Source organism: Cyprinus carpio, chromosome A25 (genome assembly GCF_018340385.1).
Source record: "Cyprinus carpio isolate SPL01 chromosome A25, ASM1834038v1, whole genome shotgun sequence".
Taxonomy (NCBI): Eukaryota; Metazoa; Chordata; class Actinopteri; order Cypriniformes; family Cyprinidae; genus Cyprinus; species Cyprinus carpio.
This window is the reverse complement of record NC_056596.1, coordinates 12,030,516-12,049,776: the sequence shown is the minus strand read 5'-3', so window position 1 is coordinate 12,049,776 and position 19,261 is coordinate 12,030,516. Positions and strand designations below refer to the sequence as shown.

The 19,261-nt window shown below is 33.5% G+C and overlaps 1 protein-coding gene across 1 annotated transcript in view; it reads left to right on the top strand.

Moving 5' to 3' along the window:
• Positions 1-1,231: 1,231 nt before the first annotated feature.
• Positions 1,232-19,261, top strand: part of LOC109100632 (metabotropic glutamate receptor 8-like) — a 92,581-nt gene continuing 74,551 nt past the window's right edge. Inside the window, exon 1 of the mRNA XM_042715545.1 lies at positions 1,232-1,414. Within this exon, the coding sequence (XP_042571479.1) occupies positions 1,303-1,414 (112 nt within the window). The 5' untranslated portion in view covers positions 1,232-1,302. The remainder of the gene's footprint in view (positions 1,415-19,261) is intronic.

Genomic DNA, 19,261 nt, shown 5'->3' with positions numbered 1-19,261 from the left:
GCACGTTCGATATAACACTCCCCAGAAATAATATACACGCATCTGTTTCACAGACATGTTCACCGGTGTCAACACCTCCGTGACATTTGTATTTACAAGCCTGCGATCCGGGGTTGCGGGTGAAAAAGCGCCGGTACCTGAATCGCCAGTGAGTGGCATTTGTATTGCAGGTCGGTTCTCTCCTGCACCGTTGTTGCGTTGAATGCTGATGAGCGCAGCCTCTGGGGCTCCGGCTGACAGCCTGGCCTTTTGGTTGAGGAGAAATCAATCACACCATCAATCGCCACCAGAAGCCATTACCCAGCTTGCCTGCTGGCAGGCTTCACCTCGATTCTTTATACCATAACACATACTTATTTGTCTTTGTTACCTGGTCTTGTTTCACTTTTAGCGTCACCTCACGGGTTGGTAGTCGTTTACATCAATAGCTTTGGGCTAAAGCCTTTTGGAGGTTTCAGATGTATTGCTCCACCTTTGCTTGCTTTAATTGGTTCTGCATTTTCCGTTTTGCTTCAGGCAGAATTTGATGATTAACTTTTGTGAAAGAGTCAATATTTGCTTCTTTTGGGGCCGAAACTTTTTTGTTTTTGTTTTTTTTCTCTGGCTTTTAAAGAAGTAGTTCACCCAGAAATGAACATTTGCTGCAAATTTACTCACCATCAGGCCATCAAAAATGTAGATTTTCTTCATCAAAGCAGATTTGGAGAAATTTAGCTTAACATCACTTGCTCAGCAGTGGATCCTGTGCAGTGAATGGGTGCCATCAGAATGAGAGTTCCAACATCTGATAAAACATCACAATTATCCATCAGTCCATCAGTTTTGTTTACCAAATAGTTTATTACAAGCACACAGCTTTTCATTTCACAAGATGTTAATTGATGGACTGGAGTCATGTGGATTACTTGTGGATTATGTTTTTATCAGCTGTTTGGACTCTCATTCTGACGGCACCCATTCACTGCAGAGGATCCATTGGTGAACAAGTGATTTAATGCTAAATTTCTCCGAATCTGTTCTGATGAAGAAACAAACTCATCTACATTTTAGATGACCTGTGGGTAAAAAAATTGTTAACAAATTTTCATTTTTGGGTGAACTATTCCTTTAAAAGTTTATATTTTTGGCTCTGGATTAGAATGATTTTCCAAAAATAACACCTTATTAACATCTTGTCCTTTAACACATCCAACAAACACCTCAAACCACCAAAGCCCCAAAATCACCAAAACTGAGCACGATAACACTCGGTACGACTTCTTTTCCCGGGTTGTGCCACCCGATTCCTACCAGGCCCAGGCCATGCTGGACATCGTGACCGCCATGGGCTGGAACTATGTCTCCACACTGGCATCTGAGGGGAACTATGGGGAGAGCGGTGTAGAGGCTTTTGTTCAAATCTCACGAGAAACCGGTAAGCTTTCAGAGAGCATTTTGAAGTGTGTTTCTGTAAAAGGGCTCCAGATTATCTTCTTGCTTCACTGATCGTAACTGATTGACTGACTGAATTGAATTTCTATACAGAGGTGTGACATAGCTTTGTGTTCAAGGGATATATTCCACACTTTTACAGCATTTTATTTTATTCCATTTTATTTTGTTTTATTTAGTGTTTTTAAAGGGGTCATCTTTCCACAAGTTTTTAAAGGGTTTTACGTTTCATTTTCCACAAGTTGATGTATTATTCTTTAGGGTCCTTAATGAAAAGTCTTGTAAACATAGTTTTGGTTAAAATTTCTCAGTGGTAGTGTAAAAAACAACTTTTTTACCCTGTCAAAAACAGCTCTTTTCAGAGCACGCTGTTTTGTAGCACTTTCCTTTAAATGTTGTAATGAGGCTCTGCTGACCCCGCCCCTCCTCTTCGCGATGCTGCTCCCCTGAGAGACTGTTTACTTAGTAAGCCGCATTTTTCGTGAAACTTGCTAATTAGCACATTATTAGGAAAGGCGATTTGCAAAGATTCATTAAAAAAACTTATACTCACTTCTTTTGTTGGTGAAGCTGGATCACAAATGATTCAAGCAAACATAAATGCATTTATGTAGATCTGGGGGCACATTCAGTAATCCACTGCGTCTTCAGCGGCTCAGATGTTGCGAGTAAATGATGACTGCTATGTTCATTATTACATCCAACAACAGAACACCTCAATCGCTTAGGAGTCATTCTTGTCTACATATGCTCCGGTGGTGAAAGAATGGTGGACTGATGACAACTCAGGTCTAAGGTAAGACACCAGTCCAGTCTGTGCTGAGACATTACTGTCAATCAATCTATCATGGGATGGGCCTGTTTGTGTGACGTCACTCAGACAGGCATCTGAGGTCGGCTCAGTTTGAGAAAGGGGTAATGATTTTAGTAGATTTAAAAACACTGGGTGGATTTTTATCATTATAGGGTTGTTGCGTACACACACTGCCAACACACATTTCAGTTCAAACAACTTGTAAAAGTGCATGTAGCATCGGATGACCCCTTTAAAAAATTTTTGTTTGTTTGTTTATTGTTTCCTGCTTTGTTTAATTTTTTGTTAAGTGTTTTGTTTTAATTTGATTAATGCTTTTTCATGTTTCATGTTTTGTTTCACTTGATTAAATGTTTTGTTTTTTATTTAGTTTGTTCTATTTTATTATTAGTAATTAATTTATATTCATTTTTAATTTTTTTTGTTCAGTGCATTTTGTTTTATTTCATTTCATTTTGTTTTGTGTTTTGTGGTGTTTCATGTTTAGATTTTTTTTTCATGTTTTGTTTCATTTTGTTTAATGTTTTGTTTTCCCCTGGAGTCCCCTCATAATGTAAGACAGGTTTTCTTGTGGCATAAAATATAAGTTTAATGATACGAAAATGTAGAAAAAAAAAAAAATAACAAACACAAACAAAAAAAATAAATTCTATTATTATTTACTCACCTTATAATTTATAAAGAAATGTATTCCAGTAACTAAAATTAAACTACTACTTTAAAGAGGCTGTATGTGCTACTGTACCTTTAAGATTTCTATTCATAAATTACCTCTGTTGCAGCATAAATCATGCTGTTATTTAGGGATAGCCAAGTTGCTAAACAAATTTCTATTAATATGTATATGTGATGTCAATGTTTTGATGTTTTATAAATAAACTGTTTTTGTATTGTTAAAGTAAATGATCTGGGCTCCGTTTCCCAAAAGCTTCGTAAGGCTAAGAAGTTGGTAAAAACGATCGTACGACTGATCTTAATATTACGTTTTTTTTTCCCAAAAGCATCGTAACTTAAGTAGCACGTGATAATCATCGTAGATCTACAAGGGCTCTGGAAGCATAAAGTCCTAAGTGCCGATTTATGTGGTCACCTGCAGGACAATTGGCAGATTAATTTATTCAAGTGCAGTGTGATTATAATATAAGGATTTGATACTACTTTGTACAACATATTACTACTTTTTTTTTGTTTTTTTTTTTAAAAAAAAATATAAAAAAAAAAAAAAAAAAAAAAGGGGAGAAAAAATAGAAATACACATCTAAATTAAATGACTGAAAAAAGATAAATGAATAAAATAAATAATGTAGTTCAAAGACTGAGGGGGAGGGCGGTTGATGAGGTGGATAATCTGTCAATGACTTGCTGACTTGCATGAAAACCAGCAACCTATTTAATATTATTATAATATTATAACCTATTTAATATTTATTATTATTATTATTATTATTATTATGAAAAGTATAATATTATACGTATATTATACTATTTTTTTATTATACTATAATATTATACGTATAATGCCATACGTAACGAAAACCAGCAACCTAATGCAATATATTATATTATATATTATAGTTATGTATTATATTATATTATATAAATATATTATATTATATATATATTCGATTATATTATATTATATTATATTATATTATATTATATTATCCGAGTTGTCTGGAACACAGCATTAAGTTAATATTTTAATAACCAAACGTGTACTACACAAACAAACCAAACTAAACATACAATCAATCAACAAACAAACGGATAGCGACTTCTAAGTAGTACTTAAAGCACGGCTACGTGCAATTGTGCTAAGTGCATTTTTGGGAAACGCATGTGAAACAATAACCAACGATCGCAAAATGACTCTTAGAAATCGCTCTTAAGCTCTAAGAACAGTCGTTATCGGGAAACCTGGCCATGGTTGGATGGTGTAGGGAGTTGCATTAAGAATAGTAATGATGGCTTCATAGTACATTAAAATGTTCTGTTGCAAATAAGCAAGTTTTTTTTTTCTTTTTTTTTTTGTGATATGTCTGCTTTAATTCATAAAAAAAAAAGGATCTTAAAAATTACAAATCGCATCATTCTGATTTATGCTTTTTCTGAGTTTGCTGACCAGCAATGCTATACACAAAGCATCACAGAGAATTACATGCCTTGACAGATATGGAAGGGAAATCACCATCTCAACAGAGGAAATGTCAAGTAACATGAAAAAAAAACGAAAAAAAAAAAAAAAAAAAAAAAAAAAAAAAAAAAAAAAAACTGCTATATTGTAAGGACACGTCTGAAAACTTCAACCCCCATCTTCCATTCTGTCAAATCTGAGCCATCAAAATCGAGCAGAGCTTATGTTTTGTTGTCCAGTATTCAGCGATTTTGCACAGAAATGAATAGTCAAGGATGCAGGAAGGTCAGGAGGTAGAAAAAGATACAGAGTGTTCAATTGTGACCTCAAAGAACTTGCCAATCCAGAACTAAAAATCTGTATTCACATTCACACCACTTTGGATTTCTCTGCTTATTGCTGTTAACCCATAATTCTCTTCATTTTGCATCACATACAGTAAGTCGCACAGTAATGTCTAACATTCCCATTTTCCCTCCTACACGAGCCTGCAGTAATGTAGAGCATTACCATAAGCACACGTCCAATGGGAACCACAATTACAGAGAAGCTTATCAATAAAGAAAGGGAAAGAATGGGCCTTGATATAGAGACATAATTACAGGCACAGGTCCAGTAATGGACTCGCCGCAGCATCCCAGAAGAGCATCATAACCAACTACATTATGGTCCCCTTGTGCTGCATGATAGATTTATTATTGCAGTGTGTCTTGCTCATGTAGACATGGACATCCCATGTTAATTATGTTGTAATTATGGGAATACAATTAAAGGAGGAGACAAATGTGAGCGATTAATATTGTCCCTCCAGACTCATCAAGTGTGTTTATCCCCCTGTGTATGTGTGTGTGCACCCGTGCTCAGATGTCTGAATGTAATTTAGGTGCTTTATTATGATTTTAAAAAGATCATGCATTTTTCTTAAAAGTACTGTGGTGGGCCATGGTACTGTACAATGGTTTTCTCCGATGGTAATAAACCATTTGTATGATTTTTTAAAAAATATTTTATTTACAGATTCTGCATAGGGTTTGTAAATGTATGAGAAAGAGGGATATATAAAATTATGAGGACAAATTCATAAACATAATAAATAAATAAAACAATAAAAAATAATGTACTCACATACCCGCAATAAAATTGTAAAAATGTAAAAATAAATAAACAAATAAATGTTAAAATATACAGAATTTTAAATGATTGGTGTTTCATCCTGCTTTACAAAGTCTAGTCATAAACTAGACTTTCATTATCTCAAATAAAATAGAAATATTAGATTAAAAGCGTAAACATTTTATTTCAGTTAGTTGCCAGCGATTTCTAGTTGTTCTTTTTTGGAATTCTAAAATTTAGTAACTAAAATAAAAATAAATTACAGCTAAATAGAAATATATATATATAAAAAAATTATTTGATATAAATAAAATAACATACAGATGAAAAATGTCACAAGCAGAACAAAATTACTAAACTTACTTGCAAAATTACTTAAACTAAAATTTAAATAAAAAAAGTGAATTTAAATGCATATAATACTAAATACTTTCATTTGTCTTTATACATGAAAATAATATAACTGCATTTACATTTAAGAATTAGATTCATTGCAAGAGGACAATCATATTTAGAGATCCGACAAGACTTTAAAACTTTGTACTATAAGAATTGTACTTGTCCAAATATAAACCAATAGTATTTACATTTGTATCAGAACACATTGTTCAGAAAGTGTAGCAACTTGTTGTTAATTTCGAAATTTCAAAAGAACAATAAAACTACTAAACTTCTCCAAACTCCTAACTAGCCTTATTGTAAATCCACTGTTTAACTACTGAATGTTGAAAAATAACATCAAATACGGCAGTGATAACTAATGAAGAATTGAGCAGACACAGTTTGACACTACTTTATCCTTCATAGCAGCCAATTACAGAAAATAACATTTGTACTTCTTAAAAATGCTTGTGGGTTTTCCTCCTCAAAAGGCCAAACATAAAAGTCAACTCAACGTCATAATGGAAAATTCATAATGTATTCTATGCAAATCAGCCTTTGACGCAATCTACACTTTCTTGCATTTGAAATGTGCCCGTTTTCACGAGTTAAAAAACTAAACTGTTTCGAACAGTAATAACTGGCAGTTAATTATACTTTTGAATAAACAAGCAGTAACCAGATGCTACTGGCATGCAGTGGTGCCTTGCAGTGTGGCAAAGTGACCCTCTCCATCATTTGAATCCCCACTACATCATTACCTTAGTGTTTAGAAGGCTGTTCTCAATAGCACGGCAATGCAATCTCTATGTAAATGGTGCATGAGCAACAATAATCATGAAAAATGACGGCAATATACAATTTGCTGCTCCAGATAAAATAGCAGTTTTACAGAAAGGGAAAACAAACACTCTTTTTCCTTTGGGAACAACCACTCGCCCATTCATGTTTGGTTTGCCGTTATGAGTTATTTAAAATGGTACAATTTGTCTCTCTGAGATGTCTCATCAGTCTGAATGATCTTGTTACATGATTGGAGAAACTGAGACTGTGTGTGTGTGACTTTCTCCTGCTGTTCATGTGTTGTACTGTATACAGACAGACAAGTTTAGTGCATGTTTATTAGAAAATAGTAGATCAGTGTTGTGCTGTTTGACTTTAAGATTTCCTTTTGGGAAAACCCACACATATTTCATCCAAAACACATAAATGTTAAATCCAAATAGTCATCCTTTAGATAGATGCTTTTGTCTTTCTGTTCTCCCTGTGTCAGAATTGCTGTCTTTCTGTCCTATTTATGAATTTCAAGTGGATTTGACAGAAATCAGAATTTCTCGGACATTCCTATCAAGCAATCATCAACCCTAAAATCTGAGGGCAGCGACTGGTTGATAGTAGTGTTGTAACAGGTCTTGAACTTTAAAGGTATCGTTTACCCAAAAAAGAAAATCTGTCATAATTTACTCACCCTCATGTCATTTAAAACCTGTATGAGTGAAGACATTTTGAAGAATGTTTTGAACAACATTGGACCAGTGTTAAAAATGATTGCAAATAATGTTTGTTAGTTGAAATAAAGCTGAAATATATGAAAAACTTCAATTTCAAGTTATTTTGAAAGATTTTTACGTTTAAGTGCGAAAATTACAAAAATTATAAAAGCTAAATAAAAATATATAAAAAAGAATAAATAAATTTAAGAACAAAATAAAAAAAAAAAAAAATTAAAATTAAAACTGAAACTAAAACACATGTATAAACACACACAGATTAAAAAAAAAATTAAATTGGACCCTCTTGACTTTTATTTTATGGGAAACATACATTGATACTTTTTTTATAGATTATTTTGTGTTACACAAATATTAAGTATTACGAGTTTAGGACTACAAGGTTGTGAGCAAATTTTTTTTGGCTGAACTGTCCCTTTTTGAGGTAGAGTTTATAATTTCTATGCCACTTGCCGCATCAAATGAAAATTTTAATTAAAATTCCCTCCATCTGCCATTGGTTAGAGCAACAAGTAGCACCTCCCCAGACTCACACCACTGGTTGAACTACTGTTGCTATGTCAGGCAGGTGAGGAAGTTCAAACAAACAGAGCAATGTTTTGAAATCATCACAACGTCAAAGATTTTTTACATTTTTTTTTTAAATTTTTTTGAGGGGGACAACAAACCTTTAAATGACTTTTTTAGTTGTCCCAGCGTATTTAAGATGAAATAGGAGAAGATAAAGTTTTTTAACATAAAAAAACTACACATGAGCTCAGAGTTTGGAGCTCGATAAGCCAACACTGTAGAACCCAGCTGACCTCATATGAACGGAAGAATTCAGTAAGAGACAGTCTTAACTGTAAAAAAGTAGCATTTCAAACAGAAACACACTCCAGGTTCCGGTCTCCTTCATATCCTGTCTCTCCCATTCTCTCCTTCATATCCTGTCTCTCCCACTGTGATACTGTGCCTGAAGCAATGTGCTACTGTTCCCATTATGCTCACTAGGCTGTCCCAAGATGATCAAAAGTAAATAGCTGGATGTCTCTCTCCTCTTTGCTGAGCTTGCTATTGTGAAATGCCCGTTTTATAATCAGCAATCCACACCTGCCATATCACCACAGGTAACAGAGGCAGGAGTCTATTATTCAAAATCCCCCTAACAGATTCTGAGTAGATCTCTTTTCCCTTGTGTTAAAGATGCTTAATGAGCCTGTAACAACAGTAGGAACCCAAGATAAAATGTCGATTCTCGCTGTGTGTCAGCTTTTATGGTGGAAATCTTCACACGGGATGCAAAGTCACTGACCTCATTGCCTCGGATAAGCCATCATGGATTAAGAAGGAATTTACATACAGTGAGATGAAATTCAGCCCAACCCAGAACCACCTCAGTTGAACCTTTCATTCTCTGTGAAAATTACTAACAGGCGTTTAGGGAGGATGTCGTTGAATTAAGGATTTTTGGAGTCTGGTGATCTCATTAGTTTAGGTTAATCTCTTCAACTTCATTCTTTTTCACATCCAATTGCTCTCCCATTAAACAGATTGATGTGCCAACAAAATGAAGTTCTCTTAAAGGGACTTTTGATGTGCATTTTCTCTTACAACAGTCTTCTGAAATTTACAATTCTGTTGTCATTTGCTCACTTTCATTTTGTTACAAGTCTTCTGAAACCCATAGCTTTGTTTGAGAAATTAACCAAAACTTTAACTTAATTATTCACTGAAAATTTGTGAATGAGTAATTCTTTTGAGTCAGATCTGGGGACGCACAATATTATCGGAACATCATCAGAATTGGCCGATAAAGGCTTAAAATGTAAACATTGGCATCAGCTGATTTAAAAAAAAATGCTGATATTCCTTGCTGATAAGACGTATAACTCATGTGCTCAGTGTGTGCTAGCAATAAGATCACGTCAGCAGTCTGGTCATTCTCGAAGCGAACTTTTGCCTGAATGGTGATTAGATTCACTGTTTTGGATCGCCACATCTAATTTGAGAATGTACGTACAGAATGACACATCCGCTGTGTCACAGAGTCAACAATTACCAGCGTGTGCAGCAGCAGCAGCCTCCCCCGGGTCCTAATGCCCGTTTGGTGAGGACTTTCATTTTTTTAGGGGGGGCTATACAGTAGGCCTACTTGTAATAAAATGAAAGTAAAGTACACAGTATGTAATGATAGATAGTGGTCGAAATGGGTACTGTGGTCTTAATTTAAAATATTGTTTCTCCCACCCACTCCTCCTCAGACTCGATGCCCACACGGGTTGTCAGATTGAGGACACGCAACAGGAACGAGCGCAACTGACAATAGAAGACGACAAACCTTGCACTGTAAACTGATGAGTTGATTTATCCGCGTTTTAATATGCCTGTGGTCATAGTGCTTTTTAGACGGATGCAGAGGCTTGTGAGGTCTGGTAGAATCTGCGATTTTTGACCCAGTTCGATTGCTGGCTTCCATGACTGCAGTATGCTGTGTTTTCTGCATACTGGCAACTCAGGCTGTCGAAATATTATAGGCTAAACTAAGTGGGCATCACACCAACCAAAACAAAAACAGACACTGAACGCACATTTTCAGACTAACTGGCTTTAGCCTTGTTTTTTGGAAAAACAAGTATGTGAACTTAGCATGTTTCCAGAATATCTGCAAATGTATTATGATTTTTTATGCATTAGTACAGTCAAAAAATAGCATACAGCACATTTAAGATACTTGAATAAATAAAGCAATAATCAATGCCCTAAAATCACAATTCTGTTTTGATTTAAATGTCAGAAGCTATAGCTTACGTTAATAAAAAAACACATACATGACACTTAAATAAATAATTTAATATATACAGATTTATTCATTAATATATAATATTTTTTTTCCCAAATGGATTATGAAAACCTAAATACAAGGAGCTCTAAAAGATTTTTAGAATTTTTTACAGCTCTTTTGCTTTAGAGCCATCTATTAATGTTAAATCGCTATTAATGTTAAATAGTTATTTTCAAAGCTTTCAAAATACTCCAATTAAAAAACAACAAAAAAAAACTTTAATAAATCTAACAAATACTAACAAATACAAAACTGCTAAAACTAACCAAAATTGAAAATAATTTATCTATAATTTCTGCACAGGAGAGACTTAGTGGTGTTTAAAATCAAAAGGAAACATATATCGTTATCGGCATCGGTTATAAGCTATCGGCCAAAATAATTAGAAAAATATCGGATATGGTCAAAAGTCTAATCTCTTGAATCCCTAGTCAGAACTTTTCAGCTGATCCAGATCACAAAACCTGTCTAAATGATTCATTCACTAATCCATCTGATTCAGTTCTCCAAATGACTCAGTTTGGCTCACTGACTCAGTGATCCAATCACAGCTGTTAACAAGATAATCATTGGAAGCTGGGTTGTATTTGACTACTTTTATGCTGCTTTTATGGTCCGTTTTGTCTTCAGAACTTCTTCTGTGTTGCACAGAAGAAATAAAGTCATATGGGTTTGGAACAACATGAGGGTGAGTAAATGATGACAGATTTTTAATTTCTGCTTTTCATTCCATCCACAGTGGGTAGTGAAGTGCCAATTGAGATTGTCCAGCAGCGCTCAGATTTCAGGCTATTGGTTCGTAAACCATTTTGCTTGGATGTTCCTCCAAATCTGAAATCTGCTGTTTTTTCTTGACAGTTTATTCCATTACTGTGGAAATGCACTGCCAGAAAGAAGTGCCAGAGATATGCAGGCTTCAAAAGATGAGGCAAAGTCTCAAATCTGTGTCTTTGCAGGAATAAAAAGTTGCCTAGCTTGAATTATGATCACAAACCTTCATCTCATGCTCTCATTTCTTATCTAACAGTTCATTTGTTCTTTTTGGACTTACTGTTGACAGCAAAAAAATAAAATAATAATAATAAAAAAAGCAGACTGGAGATTATTGTGGAGAATCACACAAAATGTAGTACAGTTCAGGCCAGATTCAAACCTTTATTTCCAAGATGAGCACCAGAGAACTAACTGCTAAGCCGCAGCTCCAACCTTGATTTTCAATTCTGAAAGCAGCATCCATTTAAAGGTATCAGTATAGATGAAACGGCTACACTTTTATATTGTCACTGGCTCTAGATTTTAAGAAAGAAATTAGAAATGCATCAAGCTCTGGAACATTTTAACAGTCAAACGTTCTGACCTTGTCTGTTGAATTCATTCGAATCAATAGTATTGACTTACCAACAGATTGCACACTTCAGTGTAACAAATTTAAGATCTCAAAATTGCAATCCTTATCTGGGGAGCCTAAAGTAAAACAGTTTCAAGTTATGTTCTTTTGAATGATTTATTGGTATTGATCAGTAAACTCCGGGACTGAAATAATGAGATTATGTGTCAATACATGTGTTTTTTGTCATTCGTCTTGCTGTAAACTCGCAGCCTTGTAGGAAACACTGTGGATCTGAGGTAAAGTAGCATGCTGAGGTCATTGCATATTAACCTTTTAATTAATAGTCAATGACCTCAGCATTGCATAATTTCATGCAGTTCATTTCATCTACATCTGAGAGGCCACTTAAAATATCCCAAATGCCACATTTATGAAGCGGGAGAGTTCTGCGATTTGCAGATTTGAGCATTGTGTGATTTCTTATCTGTGATGCCTAGAAATCAGAGACAAACACAAACCTTCCATTACCATATTTCCAGAGACTGCTCATAGGTCTGTCTGGATTCTACGATTCACATTTGAGAAATAGATGAAAACCTGCTAAACGGGCATTTGTCAGCGCACACTCTTAAAGCAGGTCCCCTGAGCGGCTGTTCCACTTCAGTGGTGTTAGTTCTGGCAGACTTTAGGGCCGAGGAGAGGTCTAAGAATGGGGTCAAAATGTCACGGCTGAGGTAAATTGTAAAAACAAATGCAGGTTTTGCTGTGAGATAAGGGACTGTGGTGGGTTTCACACTTCTTGACTTCATTGGCTTACAGTTGAGGGAAATCAACTGTTCATTCTTAAAACAGAGACTCCACTTGTGCTATATGGACACTGTAGATTTCAAAACACACATTCTGACTATGAGGCAACGAACCTCTACATTTTCTCTAGCTACTATTTAAACAAGGTATTTATAGTTTGGTCACTTTTGTATTTTTTTCTTTCTTTTTTTTTTCCAACTACAATCCAGTCATGAAATGAAATAAGTATAAATGTCTTCAAAGATGCATTCAAGACATACAATATTACAAAATGTATTGCAAAATAACTATCTAGTTTCAGATTCATTCAAAACACAACTTGGCCAAGCACTTAAAACACCAAAGGCTGTTAGCTCATTTTCCCTCTTTGTTAGAGAAATCTGGTTATGTTTGCATGTTGTCGTTGTATGAGTGAAAGAGGCTTTTTCTTCAATTATGCTTCATGTTTTTGTGTTTATGTTCATATTCATGTTGATGTGTGCCTTAATGCAAGGCAAGCATGCTGTGATATGTACTGAGAATTAGGTAATATTCACAGTGGATACTGGTATTGCTGAGTTTGTGTACTTACTATACATGCTGTGATACAATGCAGATATGTGATTGACTCGGTTATTGATTGATTTATTTTAATATATGTATGTTCTGTTCAACACAATCTCATGGCAATTTCTAAATATTTTATGTGAATTCATATGAATTTGTTTAATCTTGTTAACGCAATGCTTTATTTTACTATCATTTTTACTTATATATTACACAATGTTTGCGTTTATGTATACAAAACCATTCAAATGTTTGGGGTTAGTAAGAAGTTAGATTTTTTTTTTTAAAGAAATTAATATTTTTATTCAGCAAGGATGCATTAAATGGTTAGTTCTCCCAAAAATGAAAATTAGCCCTTAAATTACTCACCCTCAAGTCATCCTAGGTGTATATGACTTCCTTCTTTTTTATACGAATACAGTTGGAGTTATATTAAAAATTGTCTTTAATCTTTCAAGCTGTTTAATGGCACTCGGCGGGTGTTGCATCAGTCCAAAAGAAGTGAAAAAAAACGTCCATCCTTAATAAAAAGTGTCTCACACGGCTCCGGGGGGTGAACAAAGGCCTCCTGTAGCGAATCGATGCGTTTTTGTAAGAAAAAGACCATATTCAAAATGTAATAATCACTTTAATGTAGCTTGCACCAACAGTTGTACACGGAAGCAGCTCCAGGAGGATGACGTATGAGGTCGGGTTTGCACACTTTTTTTTTTGGATGGGTGCTTTTTATTTAACTTCTTTTGGACTGAAGCACTGCAATACCCCGAGTGCCATTAAACAGCTCTAAAAGATCAAAGACAGTTTTTAATATAACTCCAACTGTATTCGTCTGAAAGAAGAAAGTCATATACACTTAGGATGACTTGAGTGTGAGTAATTTATGCCCTAATTTTCATTTTTGGGTGAACTAACCCTTTAAAATGATCAAAAGTGACTGTAAAGACATTTACAATGTTACAAAACATTTCCATTTCAAATAAATGCGGTTCTTTTGAACTTTACATTAATCAAAAATCCTGAAAAACAAAATATATCATGGGTTCCACAAAAATATTAAGCAGAACAACTGCTTTCAACATTGATGAGAATAAGAAATGTTTCCAGAGTATAACAAATTAGCATAGTACAATGATTTCTGAAGGATTATGTGACACTGTAGACTGGAGTAATGATGCTGAGAATTCAGCTTTGCATCACAAGAATCAATTACATTTTAAAATACATTCAAATAGAAAACATTTATTTTAAATTTTAATAATATTTTGCAATATTACCATTTTTAATGTATTTTTTAATCAAATAAATGCAGACTTGGTGAGAATCATCTTTGGAAAAATGTTAAAATCTTATCAACACCAAGTATTTGAACAGTTGTCTGGGTATATATGTAAACATGCACAATCACACACAATATCTGTGCATATCTGTTTTCTGTATATAGTTTTATAGTTTAAGACACGTATCAGGTCAAGCTCAAAATCTTTATAGTTTAGGTTGTTGTATTTATATTGTACTAATTTTGTTGAAAAAATTCCTTCAGACAGGCCAATATGAATATGCAAAGCCTCCACTGACAGTATCTATCAAGCATTCATAAATCTTTGCCATGGTCACAATCTGATGATATATTCCTGTCTCATTGGGATTGGGATTGAACTGTGATATAGACTAGCTGCAGGTGACTCCTGTGAGGAAGAAATTGAATTCCACACTCCTACCGTTCCTCTGCACAATCCCCCCCACACACACACATTGTCTGAGTGAGATAAAGTAACCAGATTTGCAGCCCTGCAGTCTTGTGTTTTTCCCTATAGAAGATTGCAGGCTTTAGATGAGGCTGAGTGTGCGGTGCTTGTTACTGTGGGTCTTCAGGGCATTTATGGTTTTGCATCAGACTCTTAATGACTCCGTGAGGGTCTTGGGTTTGGGGTAATTAATGCCAGCTGCTCATTGTTTTTAGTTATGGTGAACATAATTCGAGTTTTATATATGCTCTGTTGTCATCTCTGTCGAGCATGCTTGGATGCTTAGATACAAGAAATTAGCAGGAAGCTCCAGGAAAAAAAAAATAGTGAAGATAAAGGGAAGAGGTCAGTAAAAAACAAAAAATTAAAGAAATAATTTATTAATATTAATTTATATTTTATTTTATATTAAGTAAAGATCCAAAATTTTAAAAAATAATTTACTTAACATCAAAAAAAACACATTACGTTAACTTAAAGTTAATCACTAAAAAAACACAATGGTCAATATGCCAGGTTTTGAAATAAAATTGTATTTCTACATTACAATAAATTTTTAGTGTGCCAACTTGAAGTTAATCACTATTTAAAATTTAACACAAATTAAAGTTAATACCAAAAAAAAATTGAGATAAAATATCGAATATACATTTTGCGACTATTAAAACGAATATTAGTATTATAATTTTGCAATGCATAAAACTTGTAGCAATTTAAAGTTATTATTATTTATTTATTTATTGAGATAAAATATTGTAGTTTTTTTCATTGAAGATTAAATTATTGTTATTATTATTATTTGTTTTTGTTTAATTGTTTTAGTAGTTTTTGGTCAATATTTGAGTTTTCAATGAAATAGAAATGTGTGCGTATACAAAATATTACATTGAATAATACAATATGAGTACAATATGGGTATTATATTGTACCAAAGTAATTGTAATATTTGAATACCTAATTTTAATATCTAATATCTAGTTTTTCTTTTAAAATGTAATCTTATATGGGTGATGCTTAAATTCACTTGTAGTAATTAAAATGATTGAGTTTCAGTGTTTTATTGTATTTTTTTATTTATAAAGTACTATAGAATTTGAATATTAGGTATTGATTAATTATTTGCTTTAACACAAAAATGATCAACTTTATTTTGATACTAGCCTGAATTGTAATATCCATGCATCCTTATTTAAATTCCTTTGCCATTCTCATATTTCTCAGTCCGTTCCCTTCCTGTCCTGGATTTCCCCACGTTCTTTCACTTCTTTTAACATATGAGAGTGTGAGGGCCTGAACTCTGTAGCTTAAACTGTGTTTCAGAAAAGGCAGCAGAGATGCCACTATGAAACCTGATGAAACCTTCCCTTTGCCTGCAGGAATCTATGTAGATGAGCTTTGTATAAATACAGAACAAGCTGAGGTAAATGATACACTTCTGATACCTGCAGCATGGTAATGGCCTCGGCAGAGGTTGATTGAGCCCGCGAGGCTCTCAGTACAGTGCAGTGGCACCGAGGGATCTTTTAATAAGCCATTCATAGGTTCCGGAGCCTCTCGGTGCTGCTACAGCACATGCCTCACAAAAAAAAAAACATTCATCTCCCACATCAAATGAGCTGGGAGGGATCGCGCTTGTCCATTTGCAATATTGGATGTTATTTATAGTTTGCAAAAGGGCCCCCTTTGGGGCCGACAGTCTCACTCCAGAGCGGCAATCATGAGGAAAACTTTTTAACCTTTTTACAGAACTTGTGCAAGTAGAGCAAAGGTGCAGAAATCTTGACACTTTATATTGATCATCTAAAACCTAGGATTTCTATTTGCCTGAATTGAGCAAGAAAGGGTTTCTAAGGTTTCATATTATATTTTTATTATATATATTTTTTTTTTTTATTTTTTTTTTTTTTATTATTATTATTTATTTTAGTCATTTTATTTTTTTTTATTTTTTTTTTTTTTATTATTATTATTTATTTTAGTCATTTTATTATCAGAAGATATATTACATTGGGCCTTGATGCTTTTGTGGGAGAAATTGATTTGGATTTTTATTTTATTTTATTTTATTTTATTTTATTTTATTTTATTTTATTTTATTTTATTTTATTTATTTTTGGTACATTGTGGAATATTTAATAAAAAAAGATAAAAATATATCAAATCATAAAATCATATAATATCATAACATCATATCATCATATTATCATATCATATCATATCATATCATTTTCATTTTATGTTCTATTTAAATAATTTACATTTTAAAGTTTCTACTTTTGCTATATCAATAAAATGGAAACAACTGAAAAAAAAATAATAAAGTAGACGCGACTAACTCTTATATAAAAACTCATTATACTGACTGTTATACTGATATTACTGTGTTCGAAGAGCTTCTAAACCCATTGCAGAGTCTCTGAATCTGAAAGACATTATCCTGATGGGCAAGGCCTGTGTGTTCAACACTGAAACAATTACTTTAATCTGTGTTGGTGTTTCTAAGCTAAAGCTCAATATGCTTGTCAAATGAGTTGTTTGTTGCATTGAAGGATCTTTCATTATTGACAATCTCCTGACTTTTAATTAAGACTTTAATTTCAGCAATAAACCCAATCATAAATTTCTAAATTGGTTTTATAGCCCTGGAGATGAATTGGAAAGCAGTGGAAGAATGAGCTCTTGGAGGCTTTTTATCATGTCGAGAGTGCAGACAATCAGAGTTGTGATTTGACAGGATTGTTGTGATGAGCATTCAGAATACTTACGCCATCCAGTGCTGCTATAATTAGATATGCCATGCAGTGTTTTGAATATTTTAGCTTTCGAGTTTGCTGCAATTTTTTAAAATATGTTAATGGGGTTGGTTTTTCACAAGGGACTACAGTATAAGAATTCCTCTCATATTTACCAAGAAAAATAACTGTGTGAATACAAAGTTATCATGCACTATTCTGGTTGACGGCATTCTGGCTGCTAGGTGGTTGCTTATTAGCCTTACTGAAATAGCAATATATATATACATATATATATACCCACACACACACACACACACACACACACACACACAAAGCACACACACACATATATATATATATATATATATATATATATATATATATATATATATTATATTTTTTTTTTTTTTTAATTCAGCAAGTACACATTGAAGTGTTTAAAAGTGACAGTAAATACATTTATAATGTTACAAATAAATGTTTCTGTTTAGAACCATTATTAATAGTATTCATAATTATTATTAATTGAGCACCAAATGCAGCATATTATAATTTCTGAAGGATCATACAACACAAAAGAAAAGGCTTCTGACAATTAAAAATAAATTTAAAGATAGAAAAGTTATTTTAAATTGTAATTATACTTAACACAATCTTATGTTTATTTATTTATTATTTATTTATTTGATCAAATAATTGCATCCCTGGTGAGCATAAGAGACTTCTTTTAACATTAAAAAAACTTAATTGTTCCAAACGTTTGACAGCCAGTGTACTTCAAACTGTCTTGAAAATGTATCTAGAGTAGGTGCAGCAGTGGGTGTAAACAGCTAGTTTCCATGCATCTCAAATGTAATTGATCAGACAGAGTGCTACAATGCGGCAGAGAGATTCTCCAATCTGATCTGTGTGAGTCATATCAACGTGATCTCATCTCCCAGACACTAATAAGCCCATATCAAGAGGTAAATGGAGCATTTGGCCAGTTGCCCTCAGTCCAGATGTGTAATTTTGCTTCAGATTACAACTCATCAGCAAGTGAGAATTACTCTCCCGACAAGTTTTAATGTGAACCCGCACCCTTAATTCCCATTTTAAAGTAACTACCTCGAGGCAGCCTCACAAAAGGCTCTGTGATGTGATGCTGTATGGTCCAGGGACCGTGTTGCATAAAACGAGTTCAAAGCACCTAGAACGTTGTAGCCAGCAGCTCACTTTCGTTTCCTCTCGCAGACACGTGTCAGATTTCTGCCCTAAAAATTTCTTGTTATAAGAAGCTTATCATACATCCTATACATGGTGAATTTCAAAAGACCCTGTTAAGGGAGACAGGCAGCTGCTGAAATTACACACAGACATTTTCTATGCCAGGGAAGCAGCATCTTTTTTTCTTTCCCCGAGGGGAAGCATGAATACTTGTGCAAACCCCTGAATCTAAATCATAGATGGCCAGAAAGGTATTTAATATTAATCACACAAAGGTTGTCCGATGACAGAGTAAATGGGGAAAATATTAGAGACTTCATCTCTCTCTCAGCCAGAGGAAGGATTTCTTATAGATATATACAGTGTATATATATTATGATATATATATATATAATATATATATATATATATATATATATATATACATACAGTGTATATATATTATATATTATAATAATAATAATAATAAAATATTGACAGTCCTGACCAAATTACTATTACTTAATATATATATAAGTTATTTGGTCAGGGCTGTCAATATTGTTTTATTAATTTATTAATTTATTTTAACAAATATTATTAAAAATATTATCATTATTATTATTATAAAGTCATACTAATCTTACATGCAGCATGCTCTGAAAGTAATCATGCTAAAAATCAGAATGATAAAATAAAATGTAA